Genomic DNA, 15,451 nt, shown 5'->3' with positions numbered 1-15,451 from the left:
TCCTAGGTCGAGTCTTTGGGTGTATGGCGCGTTGTGGGGTCCGTTGTGCTGTTTACGGACTTTATGTACCCTCATGATGTCCCTACCGAGCAGCAGCAGGATCTTGGCGTCTTGTTCCACCGGCCGGATGTGGTTGGCTATTCCTTTGAGGTGGGGGTAATGGAGTGCCACGTCTGGTGTGGGTATCTCGTCCCTGTTTGTGGTCATGTGGTTGCACTCGATGAGTGTGGGAAGGGGCATGTTCACTTTGCCGTCTATTGAGCATATGGTGTAGCCGTTCACTCTTCTCCCTGTGGTCTCCATTTGCCCTGCGCACGTTCTGAGAGTGTAAGGAAAGGCACCATCTTGTATGTTAAACATGTCGAAGAACTCTGACCTGACCAGTGATCGGTTGCTCTGGTCGTCGAGGATTGCGTACATCCGAATAGCCTTCTCAGGTTGTCCCTGGGGGTGCACTGCGACAAGGCATATTTTGGAGCAGGACATTTTGTCACCTTCTTTTCCGCAAACCTCAGTGCGCTGAGATGTGACGGATGTTGACTCTCCTTCTTCTTTCTCCCCGCCATGCTCCGCTATGGAGGATGGGTTCTTGAGTTGGTGGAGTGTCATCGCCTCTGGGTGTAACGCTGTCACGTGCTTGTCACTCTCGCACACTGTGCATTTGATCTCTTCCTTACAGTCCCTGGCTAGATGAGTCGTGGAACCGCAGCACTTGAAGCAAACTCCGAATTCTCCAAGTAACCTCTTGCGTTCCTCTAGGGACTTCATCCTGAACCCAAAGCACTTGTTGAGTGGGTGTGGCTTCTTGTGTATGGGACATTCCCTGTTTGGGTCCCTTGGTTCCTTGTCTCCGGCGACCGACTGATCGGGAGTAGTTTGGGCCGTGGGAGGCACGTCCGTCCTGCGGGCCGAGATGGGTGTTTGGGGGTTACCATATCTCGTCGCTGGTCTCTCGTTCTTCGGGCTGCTTGCACTGTATGTGGTTTGCGCACCTAAGATGAAACTGGGATCGTTTCTTGTCTTTGCCGCTTCGCAGATGAAGCTCACGAAGAATGAGAATGGGGGGAAGACAACCTGCTTCTCCCTTTTGTATTTGGAACCTTGTGAAAGCCACCTTTCTTGGAGGTTGAAGGGTAGCTTCTCCAGGATGGGTCTCACTCCACGAGCTGAATCTAGGGCGTTGAGACCTATTAAGGAATGGTCTTTCCTTGCGAACTCCAGTTCTTGCAGCAGGTCTCCAAGATCTCGTAACTTCGAATAGTCTTTACTCGTGATCTTGGGGAAGCTCTCGATTCTTTTGAAGAGTGAATCCTCGACTGCTTCAGGGCTGCCATAGGTCTCTTCTAGCCTTTCCCACACTAGGTCCAGACCTACTTGGGGTTGATGTGCGTTTGCCGTCCGAAGTCTCTGCGCTTGCTCCCTGGATACGTTCCCCAGGAACTTGACTAACAGGTTGAGCTCTTCCCTTGCTGAGAAGTCCAAGCTGTCGATTGCGTCTTTGAACGTGAACTTCCACGTCCGGTAGTTCTCAGGGCGGTCGTCGAAGCTGATGAGTCCTGCGTGCACCAAGTCGCGCCGGATCATGTACTTGGCTATGTCTGTCAGACCTGAGACATCGGCGCGTTTGCCCCGTTCTGAGGTAGTTGCTGGGACGGTCTGTGCGGTCGCCTCTTCCTTGGCGTGGACGCGTGATGGCTGCTGGCTAGTGTGAGGGGCTGTTTTCTCCCACGTGGGTGTACCTGGATTGCGAGCCTGTGGTGGTGCATCCGTGTGCGCGCTGGCGTGTGGATCACTCTTGTGGCTGTGGCTATCCCAGGCAGCATGTGCCATTGATGGAGCAGCGTCTTCTCCTCGTGGTCCTAGCGAGTCTTCGGTATCTGTGGAGTCGCTCCATCCGTGTCGAGATGGTGCGCTTGTGTTTACACTGAAGAGGCTCCTGACGTAGTATTCAGTGCGTTGGACTGGATCCTCTGAAGCTACCCGTCTGTACGGTAGCTCCCCGCCGTCCTGTTGTGCGGCTGCTTCTAGGACTTCCGCTTGGGCTATGGCGGCGGCGGCTTCCTTCTCTTGATTAAGTGCCTCTAGATCCGCGTCCAATTCGGCCTTTCTGCGCGCAGCGGCGGCATTGGCAGCGGCGGCGGTAGCAGCGGCGGCGGCATTTGCAGCGGCGGCGGTAGCAGCGGCGACGGCATTTGCAGCGGCGGCGGTAGCAGCGGCAGCAGCATTGGCAGCAGCGGCATTCTGCTCCTCCTCTTCTATGCGCGCTTTTTCTGCCCTTACGGCTGCCTCTCTGTATGTATGTATGTATGTATGTCTTTATTTGTATAGCGCCATAAAATGTACATAGCGCTTCACAGTAGTAATACATGTCATATAAATAGCAAATATAAATAACACATCATGGGAATAAGTGCTTCAGACATACTGTAAAAGTAACATTAAGGAAGGAGTCCCTGCGACTATATTCGGCCCTGGCACGTGCGGCCTCTGCGGTGGCTCGCGCCTTTGTGGCGTTTGTGCTCGCGCTAGACGTGTTGGATTGTGCTGATCGTGCTGATCTTGCTGACCTTGATGAGTGTCTGGATATGCTTGAGCGCTGCGATGCAGTTTCCAGCAAAAGGTCTTTTCTCTGGTCTTCGGCCTCAGTAATAGTGGTCTGCACGAAGCCGTCACGCTCCAGGTCAGTTGCCTCCTGCTGGTCGCGTTCGCTGAGGCTTTCCTCTGTGTTAATTCTTTTTAGGTAGGCGAGATATGTTTGTGACAGCATTTGGTAACGTTTGTGACTTGACCTCAATTGGGCTATAGCTTGCCTAATTTGTTTCTCCTGATCACTAGTGCTTGCAACGTTACATATTTCACGACCAGTGTCCTCCCAGGCCTTCTCTAACCTTTCGCGGTGTGCTTCAATGTCATTCTCATATTTTTCGCGGGCCTTTTGTGTCAGTGTGACTGTCCGTTTAGGCCTTGCGCCTGCCTGCGCCTGTTGCAGATGCGCAGCGGTCTCTGTGTCTGAGAGATCGCTTTCCTGCGTGATGTCTGGTGAGGCTCTGAGTTCTGCCATGCTGTAGGTGTGTGTAGGCCTTTGCCAGTGCGTGTGGCGTGCGTTCTTTTACCTTGTCAGCGATGGGCGTCTGTCTCAGATGATGCCGAGCGGTGTCCTGCAGCGTGCAGCGTTGGGGTAGCTGTACTTACAGATGTCCGTTGGCTCCTCACTGTGGGGCTGAGCAGCGGGTGGACTCAGACAGAGAAAAAGGCAATTAGGTTTGTGTGTACAGTCTGTTTGCAAAGCTGCTGCCTTGTGTGCAGGGTTGCTCGTGCAGTGTAAGCTGCTTGCTTCTCTGTAAGGTTGCAGGCTGTGTGCAGTTTGCTGTATAAAGCTTGCTGCCCTGTCTGGCAGAGTGAAGCTGCTGCTTGTCCTGGGGTGCAGAGACTATTCTGTTTAGCATAAAGTCTTTGAGTAGTAGCTCCTGTGTGATTCCCTAACACAGGTCTTTGTTTTACTGTTCTGTTTAAACTGCTGCTTGTTTTTGCAGAAAGCTGTAGCAGTTTGCTGTATAGCTGTGTAGAGCTGCACTTTTGTAGCATGAAGGCTGTGAGTGATAGCTTCTGCGTAGACCTCTAATACACGGTCTCTCTCTTACTTTCCTGGAACCAGGGTCACGAATGATGTATGATTAGTTCCAGTAAGCTCAACTCATGTCCTCCCTCTTCCAAAGCATGACAAGTCCTTAATGTCTTTCTTAATTTTATTGCTGGATTAGAAAACACAGGAACTTGTGGGTGTAGTGTAGGCAGAGAGTGCTTCTCTATGTGGGATGCTTCTATGAGGTTGGACTATGGTAAGAGAGAAAGGCCTTACCAGGGGTGGATGCAGACAGGTCTGTACTCACTGTAATCTAGGGTGGAAAAGAAAGTGAGGGGCAGGGGTCACACTAAAGGTTGAGTGGGACTGCACTAACTGTCAGCAAAAGACAGGGGAGAACATGGGAAAGTCCATTAACTGGGAGGACTGGAGAAGCTGCAGTAGCAGTTCACTGATTATGTGCTCAGAGGCAAAAAATGCAACATTGTTGCATGTTACACAGGCACAGTGTGTGTATGTGGAGCCAATGCCTGCAGCTGAACTTAAGGAGCTGACAAGCAGAAGGGGGGTCGGGCAGGAATGTGATTCTTGTTCCATGACAGACTGACTGATTGAGCCATCTGTGCTGAAGCAGGGATATCCTTAATACCTGACCTATTGGCAGCCCTTGAGGACTGGAGTTGGCCACCACGGCTCTATAGTATTTAACTGCAATACTTTGGTAGGATGATTTAAAATCAGTAGCAACCAGTACCGGGACATATAGTGTAGCCTGTGTCTGTAATACACAAAGAGGGGGAAACGAGTGGCTGTGAAACGTGCATTCTTTTAAACATGAATTAGCCAATGATGTTACATTTCCACCCAATGTTTGGTGAATGAAGCCGCAGTTCCCCTCTTCCGAATGGCACTTTTACAAGGCAATGCATAAGTATGTGGCATACATCAATGGACATATTTATGAAGCCTTAAGTTAGTCTAAAGGCTGATTAATGATGGGTTGCAGGCTCTGCTCCCAATATAATACATGTGCCACTTTGCTAGGCAATATAGTACAATGTGATGAGGATACACAGAAACTATTCCACTCCACCGCCTCCAGTGCTAAATGCCTCACTGCCCCTGCCCGCCGGCCTTCTGGCGGAGCATCCCACTGACTGACATGGCTCTATTTTTCCTCTTCAATGAGTCACGTTGATTTTGAATCTCTGAAAGCGGACGCAGCCCCGGGAAGCACAGTAAATAGACTTTGTCTTGAAGTGCAAATGACTTGTTGCGGATTTCTAGGAACGCAGGCACAGAAGTAAATCACAGCATGTAACCAAGTGTGAGCTTGTGTGTATTTCCCACTGCGTGCGACTGCACATATACAAACCTGAGTATATCATTATATACAACACAGTGTCGGTGTGTGAACTGTGTGTCACTGGCTTTGTGTGTGTATAGGTTTGTTAATATTTGTGCATAGTATTGGCATGTGCATCTGTGTGGTAATGTTTGTGCACAGTATGTGTATCAGTGTGTTAATGTGTGTGTGCAGTATGTGTGTCAGTGTGTTAATGTGTGTGTGTGCAGTATGTGTATCAGTGTGTTAATGTGTGTGCGCTGTATGTGTATCAGTGGGGTAATGTTTGTCCACAGTATGTGTATCAGTGTGTTAATGTGTGTGTTCAGTATGTGTATCAGTGGGGTAATGTTTGTTCACAGTATGTGTATCAGTGTGTTAATGTGTGTATGCAGTATGTGTATCAGTGTTAATGCGTGTATCACTGTGTTAATGAATGTGTGCTGTGCGAGTGTGTTAGTGAATGTGTGCAGTATGTGTATCAGTGAATGTGTGCACTATGTGTATCAGTGTGTTAGTGAATGTGTGCAGTTTGTGTATCAGTGTGTTAATGAATGTGTGCAGTTTGTGTATCAGTGTGTTAGTGAATGTGTGCAGTTTGTGTATCAGTGTGTTAATGAATGTGTGCAGTTTGTGTATCAGTGTGTTAGTGAATGTGTGCAGTTTGTGTATCAGTGTGTTAATGAATGTGTGCAGTTTGTGTATCAGTGTGTATCAGTGTGTTAGTGAATGTGTGCAGTATGTGTTTCAGTGTGCTAGTGAATGTGTGCAGTTTGTGTATCAGTGTGTTAGTGAATGTGTGCAGTATGTGTATCAGTGTGTTAGTGAATGTGTGCAGTTTGTGTATCAGTGTGCTAGTGAATGTGTGCAGTTTTGTATCAGTGTGCTAGTGAATGTGTGCAGTTTTGTATCAGTGTGCCAGTGAATGTGTGTAGTATGTGTATCAGTGTGCTAGTGAATGTGTGCAGTTTGTGTATCAGTGTCTATCAGTGTGTTAGTGAATGTGTGCAGTGTGTATCAGTGTGTGTCAGTGTGTTAGTGAATGTGTGCAGTATGTGTATCAGTGTGTTAGTGAATGTGTGCAGTTTGTGTATAAGTGTCTATCAGTGTATTAGTGAATGTGTGCAGTATGTGTATCAGTGTGTATCAGTGTGTTAGTGAATGGGTGCAGTATGTGTATCAGTGTGCTAGTGAATGTGTGCAGTTTGTGTATCAGTGTGTATCAGTGTGTTAGTGAATGTGTGCAGTATGTGTATCAGTGTGTATCAGTGTTAGTGAATGTGTGCAGTATGTGTATCAGTGTGTATCAGTGTGCTAGTGAAAGTGTGCCGTTTGTGTATCAGTGTGTATCAGTGTGTTAGTGAATGTGTGCAGTTTGTGTATCAGTGTGTTAGTGAATGTGTGCAGTATGTGTATCAGTGTGCTAGTGTGCTAGTGAATGTGTGCAGTATGTGTATCAGTGTGCTAGTGAATGTGTGCAGTTTGTGTATCAGTGTTAGTGAATGTGTGCAGTTTGTGTATCAGTGTGTTAGTGAATGTGTGCAGTTTGCGTATCAGTGTGCTAGTGAATGTGTGCAGTATTTGTATCAGTGTGCTAGTGAATATGTGCAGTTTGTTTATCAGTGTGCTAGTGAATGTGTGCAGTTTGTGTATCAGTGTGTTAGTGAATGTGTGCAGTATGTGTATCAGTGTGCTAGTGAATGTGTGCAGTATTTGTATCAGTGTGCTAGTGAATATGTGCAGTTTGTTTATCAGTGTGCTAGTGAATGTGTGCAGTTTGTGTATCAGTGTGTTAGTGAATGTGTGCAGTATGTGTATCAGTGTGCTAGTGAATGTGTGCAGTTTGCGTATCAGTGTGCTAGTGAATGTGTGCAGTTTGCGTATCAGTGTGCTAGTGAATATGTGCAGTTTGTTTATCAGTGTGCTAGTGAATGTGTGCAGTTTGTGTATCAGTGTGTTAGTGAATGTGTGCAGTATGTGTATCAGTGTGCTAGTGAATGTGTGCAGTATGTGTATCAGTGTGCTAGTGAATGTGTGCAGTTTGCGTATCAGTGTGCTAGTGAATGTGTGCAGTTTGTGTATCAGTGTTAGTGAATGTGTGCAGTTTGTTTATCAGTGTGCTAGTGAATGTGTGCAGTTTGTTTATCAGTGTGTTAGTGAATGTGTGCAGTTTGTGTATCAGTGTGTTAGTGAATGTGTGCAGTTTGTGTATCAGTGTGTTAGTGAATGTCTGCAGTATGTGTATCAGTGTGCTAGTGAATGTCTGCAGTTTGTGTATCAGTGTGCTAGTGAATGTGTGCAGTATGTGTATCAGTATGCTAGTGAATGTGTGCAGTTTGTGTATCAGTGTGTGAATGTGTGCAGTTTGTGTATCAGTGTGTTAGTGAATGTGTGCAGTTTGTGTATCAGTGTGTTAGTGAATGTGTGCAGTATGTGTATCAGTGTGTTAGTGAATGTGTGCAGTTTGTGTATCAGTGTGTTAGTGAATGTGTGCAGTATGTGTATCAGTGTGCTAGTGAATGTGTGCAGTTTGTGTATCAGTGTGTTAGTGAATGTGTGCAGTATGTGTATCAGTGAATGTGTGCAGTTTGTGTATCAGTGTGCTAGTGAATGTGTGCAGTTTGTTTATCAGTGTGCTAGTGAATGTGTGCAGTTTGTGTATCAGTGTGTTAGTGAATGTGTGCAGTTTGTGTATCAGTGTGTTAGTGAATGTGTGCAGTATGTGTATCAGTGAATGTGTGCAGTTTGTGTATCAGTGTGCTAGTGAATGTGTGCAGTTTGTTTATCAGTGTGCTAGTGAATGTGTGCAGTTTGTGTATCAGTGTGTTAGTGAATGTGTGCAGTTTGTGTATCAGTGTGTTAGTGAATGTGTGCAGTTTGTGTATCAGTGTGTTAGTGAATGTGTGCAGTTTGTGTATCAGTGTGTTAGTGAATGTGTGCAGTTTGTTTATCAGTGTGCTAGTGAATGTGTGCAGTTTGTTTATCAGTGTGCTAGTGAATGTGTGCAGTATGTGTATCAGTGTGCTAGTGAATGTGTGCAGTTTGTGTATCAGTGTGTTAGTGAATGTGTGCAGTATGTGTATCAGTGTGCTAGTGAATGTGTGCAGTATGTGTATCAGTGTGCTAGTGAATGTGTGCAGTTTGTGTATCAGTGTGTTAGTGAATGTGTGCAGTTTGTGTATCAGTGTGTTAGTGAATGTGTGCAGTTTGTGTATCAGTGTGTTAGTGAATGTGTGCAGTTTGTGTATCAGTGTGTTAGTGAATGTGTGCAGTTTGCGTATCAGTGTGCTAGTGAATGTGTGCAGTTTGTTTATCAGTGTGTTAGTGAATGTGTGCAGTTTGTGTATCAGTGTGCTAGTGAATGTGTGCAGTTTGTGTATCAGTGTGTTAGTGAATGTGTGCAGTATGTGTATCAGTGTGCTAGTGAATGTGTGCAGTTTGTGTATCAGTGTGCTAGTGAATGTGTGCAGTTTGTGTATCAGTGTGCTAGTGAATGTGTGCAGTTTGTTTATCAGTGTGCTAGTGAATGTGTGCAGTTTGTGTATCAGTGTGTTAGTGAATGTGTGCAGTTTGTGTATCAGTGTGCTAGTGAATGTGTGCAGTTTGTTTATCAGTGTGCTAGTGAATGTGTGCAGTTTGTGTATCAGTGTGTTAGTGAATGTGTGCAGTATGTGTATCAGTGTGCTAGTGAATGTGTGCAGTATGTGTATCAGTGTGTTAGTGAATGTGTGCAGTTTGTGTATCAGTGTGTTAGTGAATGTGTGCAGTTTGTGTATCAGTGTGTTAGTGAATGTGTGCAGTATGTGTATCAGTATGCTAGTGAATGTGTGCAGTTTGTGTATCAGTGTGTTAGTGAATGTGTGCAGTATGTGTATCAGTGTGTTAGTGAATGTGTGCAGTTTGTGTATCAGTGTGTTAGTGAATGTGTGCAGTATGTGTATCAGTGTGTTAGTGAATGTGTGCAGTTTGTGTATCAGTGTGCTAGTGAATGTGTGCAGTATGTGTATCAGTGTGCTAGTGAATGTGTGCAGTATGTGTATCAGTGTGCTAGTGAATGTGTGCAGTTTGTGTATCAGTGTGTTAGTGAATGTGTGCAGTATGTGTATCAGTGTGCTAGTGAATGTGTGCAGTATGTGTATCAGTGTGCTAGTGAATGTGTGCAGTATGTGTATCAGTATGCTAGTGAATGTGTGCAGTTTGTGTATCAGTGTGTTAGTGAATGTGTGCAGTTTGTGTATCAGTGTGTTAGTGAATGTGTGCAGTTTGTGTATCAGTGTGTTAGTGAATGTGTGCAGTTTGTGTATCAGTGTGTTAGTGAATGTGTGCAGTTTGTGTATCAGTGTGCTAGTGAATGTGTGCAGTATGTGTATTAGTGTGTTAGTGAATGTGTGCAGTTTGTGTATCAGTGTGTTAGTGAATGTGTGCAGTTTGTATATCAGTGTGCTAGTGAATGTGTGCAGTATGTGTATCAGTGTGTTAGTGAATGTGTGCAGTTTGTGTATCAGTGTGTGAATGTGTGCAGTTTGTGTATCAGTGTGTTAGTGAATGTGTGCAGTTTGTGTATCAGTGTGCTAGTGAATGTGTGCAGTATGTGTATTAGTGTGTTAGTGAATGTGTGCAGTTTGTGTATCAGTGTGTTAGTGAATGTGTGCAGTATGTGTATCAGTATGCTAGTGAATGTGTGCAGTTTGTGTATCAGTGTGTGAATGTGTGCAGTTTGTGTATCAGTGTGTTAGTGAATGTGTGCAGTTTGTGTATCAGTGTGTTAGTGAATGTGTGCAGTTTGTGTATCAGTGTGTTAGTGAATGTGTGCAGTTTGTGTATCAGTGTGTTAGTGAATGTGTGCAGTTTGTGTATCAGTGTGCTAGTGAATGTGTGCAGTATGTGTATCAGTGTGTTAGTGAATGTGTGCAGTTTGTGTATCAGTGTGTTAGTGAATGTGTGCAGTATGTGTATCAGTGTGCTAGTGAATGTGTGCAGTTTGTGTATCAGTGTGTTAGTGAATGTGTGCAGTTTGTGTATCAGTGTGTTAGTGAATGTGTGCAGTTTGTGTATCAGTGTGTTAGTGAATGTGTGCAGTTTGTGTATCAGTGTGTTAGTGAATGTGTGCAGTATGTGTATCAGTGTGCTAGTGAATGTGTGCAGTTTGTGTATCAGTGTGTTAGTGAATGTGTGCAGTTTGTGTATCAGTGTGTTAGTGAATGTGTGCAGTATGTGTATCAGTATGCTAGTGAATGTGTGCAGTTTGTGTATCAGTGTGTGAATGTGTGCAGTTTGTGTATCAGTGTGTTAGTGAATGTGTGCAGTATGTGTATCAGTATGCTAGTGAATGTGTGCAGTTTGTGTATCAGTGTGTGAATGTGTGCAGTTTGTGTATCAGTGTGTTAGTGAATGTGTGCAGTGGACTTTAGATACCCCGTAACCCGCAGTACAGATCAGCAGGTACTGTGTTACCTGGTAGCGAGCATTCATTAACCCTTTGCTGTCCGAGGTGGCAGCAAAAAGGTTTATTTTTTTGTTCTTATGATTATTTTGTCACATTTATTCTTAATAATATTTAGTATTACATTTATTTTAATATAATAATATTTTATTAATAATAAAAGGAGAACATGCAGGATTGGTGCCAGCGTGTAATATTCACTTATTCACACTCCAGGCGTTTTGTGACAACGTATAATTCTGAACATATCTATATTAAGCTGTACATTTTAGTGTCGCATACATATGTACTGGTGCTCAACTCCAGCCCCAAGACCCACCAACTGGTCAGGTTTTAAGAATATCCCAGCTTCAGCATAGGTGGCTCAATCAGTGGCTCAGTCTTGAGCCACCTGTGCTGAAGCAGGGACTGATTGAGCCACCCGTGCTGAAGCTGAGATATCCTGAAAACTTGACCTGTTGGGGGGAGTCTTGAGGACTGGAGTTGAGCCCCCCTGCACTAGTGGCAACAGTGATAGCACAATTTATTAGTCTTAGGCCTTCCCATTGGATTGCGTGGCACAGTCACAGCACTGTATATTCGCAGTGGTACATACCCCTCTGCATCCTCAACAGTAATACACAACTCACCTGTCCAGGGTTCTGTAACCCAGGGTACCAGAGTGCCTAGTACAGGATGCTGTTATTTCAACATACTGTATGTCTCTGCTACCACACGTTCTTCAAAGGTGCAGTCCCACTGAGGGCTAATAATCAGAATATTGGCAATACGTGTAAAGGGGCAGCGCCTTCAGAAAACATTCCCCTTTGAAGCAGGCCGCCAGCCTTCTTTCTTTTTTCCCTAGCTGTTTCTGACTGCCTTTTCATGTTTATTTGGAAAGGCCCTAAAGCCGCCTCTGCTGTCAATTCTCAATTGCTATTCCCCACCAGGCAGCACAGAGCTGTTTCCTAAGCAGACTACAAAGGGACGTCTTACCCTGAGCTTCTCTGATCAGATTATCTGCTTATGTCATAAGAGAGAGGATAACTGACCGCCCTGCTGACTTCAGTTGTGGAAGTAACTACAGGCATACCCTGCATTAACATACGCAATGGGTCCAGAGCATGTACTGTATGTAAAGCGAAAATGTACTTAAAGTGAAGCACTACCTTTTTCCCACTTATCAATGCATGTACTGTACTGTAATCGTCATATACGTGCATAACTGATGTAAATAACGCATTTGTAACAGGCTCTATAGTCTCCCCGCTTGCACACAGCTTCGGTACAGGTAGGTAGCCGGTAATGCTGTTCAGGACGTGCTGACAGGCGCATGCGCAAGCTGCCGTTTGCATATTGGGCGATATGTCCTTACTCGCGAAAGTGTGCTTAAAGTGAGTGTCCTTAAACCGGGGAATGCCTGTACATGTTTCATAATTAGTGAGCCGTGAAAGCCTAGGCAGGTGAAAACACAAAGATGCGTTCTATAGTTCGGCGAGCTGTGCCCTGAAATGAAGACGCGTATATATTCACTGTTTGTTTCGCACATTTCCTTCAATGCATTGAATATTAAAGTAGGTTGACCGGATGTGCCATTTTTTCGGCCTCAGTTCCGACTTTTTGGGGTGCTGTCCTGGTTTTCTATCCCGCTAGCCGCACACGTGCGATCGGCACTTGCCGGATGCTCGTGCACATGCGTGACCAGCAAGCTCCGATCGCACGTGTGCATGTGCGACCGTCATGCGCCGATCGCGCGTGCCCATAAGCAACCAGCAAGCTCTGATCGCGCATACGAGCGCTCTCCGCGCTTGCGCAGTCAGCGCTCGCCATTCCAGCATGTGCAGTCGGCGAGCGCGTGACATGTGTCCCGTTTTTTTGCCGGGACAAATATTGTCACCCTATAATTATTAATGGCACCTTTACATGTCAATGGATGAACCAGTGAAAGTATAAGGACCAGACTCTATAATCACCATGTTTGGGATACGTACCTTCAGCAATTTAATCAGCTTCTTAACAACACCTGCTTGGACCGTATTTTCCACCGCCGCGGTGCATTGTGGGAGGATCCTGCTGAGAATACCCACAGACCTCTGCACAGACAAACAAAGGGAACCGTGGGAAACAGATTCAAGGAACAGATGGGGAGACGCGATGCTCTGCCTGAACTAAACGTGTCACATGCGGGCTTTGTACAGCAGGAATTCCAGAGTGTGACTGGTAGCCGCTCACTCGTGTAATATCTTCTCTGCAGGTATCACTTAGTTCAATTAGGACATTCTTCCAGATTTAGATATGATAACTCCATCTGGGACCCTTATTCAACGAGCTGTAGTTTCTATGTGAATGAATGGGACTAAAGCAGGGGTGGGCAACTCCAGTTTGCAAGGGCCACCAACAGGACAGGTTTTAAGGCTATCCCTGATCAGCACCGGTGGCTCAGTCTTCGACTGAGCCACTGATTGAGCCACCTGTGCTGAAGCAGGGATAACCTTTAAACCTGTCCTGTTGGTGGCCCTTGAGGACTGGAGTTGCCCACCCCTCGACTAAACACTTCTCCATTAGTCTAAAAGCCACAGCGGCGAAAAATAATCCTTATTGCTATTATAGAGAGGATATTGAATTAAGCACAGCATGCTGCAACGCTTTCTACACCGCAGCTCCTAGGTAGGTAATAATAATTAATCAGTGGCCAATTAATCCGTGATGAATCCAGCAACATTATTTTCAATACGTTATATTTTTTTTCTTGCGGGGAAAGCTTTTGAATGATTCCACGGTTTCTAGCAGAGTGCTGGCCGGCGGGGGGGTCAAGGAAGAAATTCGGTTTAGCCACAGTCAATGTTCTGTTAACCCTTTGAAACGTACAGTATTGTGTTACTTACGGTAAGAATCCCTCCGTCTTTACTGCTCAGCAGGGACATGCATCTGTCACTGATCTCCACCGCACGCGCCTACACACGGGAAGGCAATGGCATGATCAGTTGGGATACTCTGTGCTATCACTGCCATTGAATATCATAATGGATATGACTACCATTGAACATACATTGGTCCGATCTCCATGCTTTCTAACACCCCCTAACATCAACACCCGCAAACTGTAATACCTCCAGCACTGTGGCTATACCATATCCCAGGGGTGCTCAACTTCGGTCCTCAGCCCCCAACGCAACAGGTCAGGTTTTCAGGATATCCCTTAGGTTTGCCAGGTGTTTGGTATTCAACCGGACTTTTCGGTATTTGGACACTCTGTCCAGTTAAAAATGAGAGGTAATACTGGACATGTATGTGTACACCGGTATTACCTCTCTGGGTGTGTATGTGTATTACCTCTCTGGGCATGTATAATACCTATACTGGTGTAAGGGGGTCACCCCCGGTTCCCCTGATTTTCCTTTGCCCCCTGCCTTACCCCTGTGGCAGTGGGGGAAGGGGACGGCGACTTCTCCCGGCGGGCACCGCCCTCTTGGTTTTGGCGCGAGCTTCGCCCATGCGCAGTAAAGATCGCGCACGCGGTCCCCATAGGAAAGAGCTTTGCCAAGGACTACAATTCCCAGCAGCCTCTGGGGACTGCACTTTCACCCTGATCACAGGCAGCATTGAAGCCAATAGAGCTGGCAGATTCTCATGCTGCAGAGTTGCAACAATGTTGTGTGCAGACAGGGTTTTTGTCAGTTGTTGGGCAGTGAGAGACCGGAGCAGCCCAGGGAAGGAGGTAGGGTACAGGAGTCAGGGACTCCCTGTACTAGGCCAGCACCCCCAGGGCCCGAGATAGCTCAGCTCCCCAGTAAGGTGAGTGTTGCCAGGGACAGCCCTCAGGTTAGGGACCCTGCCACTTACATTAGTGGGAGCTGGGAAAGAAAGGTTACAGAGAGTTGGAGTCAGGGAGCTGTGAGGGAAGGAAGGGTGCGGGGAGCGAGTGCAGCTCCTGCCCCATATAGGTACCTACACCCCAGGTAGGCCCCAACTCCCCACTAGTTTAGTGGGTAAATGCTTAGGGAGGCCCAAGATAGGGACGCTGCCCTTAGTGTAGAGTGCTGCCTTGTCAGAGTCACGGCTGTTAGTGCTGTGAGGTCTGACAGACAGGCACCTTGTTGCGCAGCACGTTGGCTGCCAGATCCAGTGAGCTACAGCTTGCTGCTGTAGGCGCTGGGACTCATTAAGTATTAGTGAGGCTGAGGGGACTTGGGTAGTTAGGGGAGTGGGATAGGTCATTACCCCTGCAGGCCCATAGGAGTTCCCCAAGCCACTACAGGTTGCTGCACTACAGGGACAGGCCCTAAGTTAGGATTCCTGTCACGTTAGTGCCACTTAGATTAGACAGGGACACAGCAGACGCTGCGGTTCCTGCTAAGAGGTTCGGACCCACGTTGGGGTCCACAGAGACTGTTCACCTATTCGGACCACCCCTGGCGGTCTACGTGCAAGGAGTTCGGTTGGAGGATCAGACGGATTCCTCACACGTCTGACCCTTTGCGAAGCCAGTTGCTGATCCGAGTACCGGAGTGCTCGGCAGGTACCATACAGTCATAAGTGCACCAACGGGCCCCTTAGTGTAACTGTGACTGCGCAGTCACCCACGTTCTCTCCAAGAGTGCGGGACATTGGGTGGGATTCTCGGGACACTGGGTGGGATCACCTGGTGTTGGGGAAGCGTCCTGCGCGACGCAGTAGGTGTCTCCTCTAGAGAGGGACACAGGTTATATTATTGTATTGTAGTTATATATGATGTATGTTTGCATGTTAGTAAAGTCCTTAGTTATTATACCTCACCGTGTATGTTATTATTGATTGTCCTGCGAGGAACCACTCCCCCTCTGGTGGGAGCCATCGCAGGTGGAGGCGCTGAATTGAGTAAGTGGTTACCCCTAGTATAATTGCCCCAGGTTCCCCGTGGCGGAAGCTCAGCCCTCCTGCGAGCCAACAGGTAACGCACCACACCCGAGTAACATTGTATGTTCTCCTTCACCCCACACTAAATCTGCGATTGGGGGGGGGAATACCTGTTACATTTGGAGGCGCTGCTGAGATTGACCTGGGGTGCCCTGTTTTCATTTTTTTCTAAATTGTGCTATTTTTGTTCGCCATGAAGAAGTCA

General features: G+C 46.7%; 1 protein-coding gene across 2 annotated transcripts in view; it reads right to left on the bottom strand.

The window, feature by feature from the left end:
• The window catches only part of TTC12 (tetratricopeptide repeat domain 12), an 83,790-nt gene that overhangs the window by 4,593 nt on the left and 63,746 nt on the right, over positions 1-15,451 (bottom strand). For both annotated transcript variants that reach the window (XM_075604037.1, XM_075604036.1), the window contains exons 18-19: positions 13,236-13,304; positions 12,342-12,443 (exon numbers count right to left, since the gene is read on the bottom strand). In XM_075604037.1, coding sequence (XP_075460152.1) covers positions 12,342-12,443; positions 13,236-13,304 — 171 coding nt within the window. The remainder of the gene's footprint in view (positions 1-12,341; positions 12,444-13,235; positions 13,305-15,451) is intronic.

Source organism: Ascaphus truei, chromosome 6 (assembly GCF_040206685.1).
Source record: "Ascaphus truei isolate aAscTru1 chromosome 6, aAscTru1.hap1, whole genome shotgun sequence".
NCBI classification, from domain to species: domain Eukaryota; kingdom Metazoa; phylum Chordata; class Amphibia; order Anura; family Ascaphidae; genus Ascaphus; species Ascaphus truei.
The sequence above is the reverse complement of the archived record's forward strand: the minus strand, read 5'-3'. Positions and strand labels throughout refer to the sequence as shown.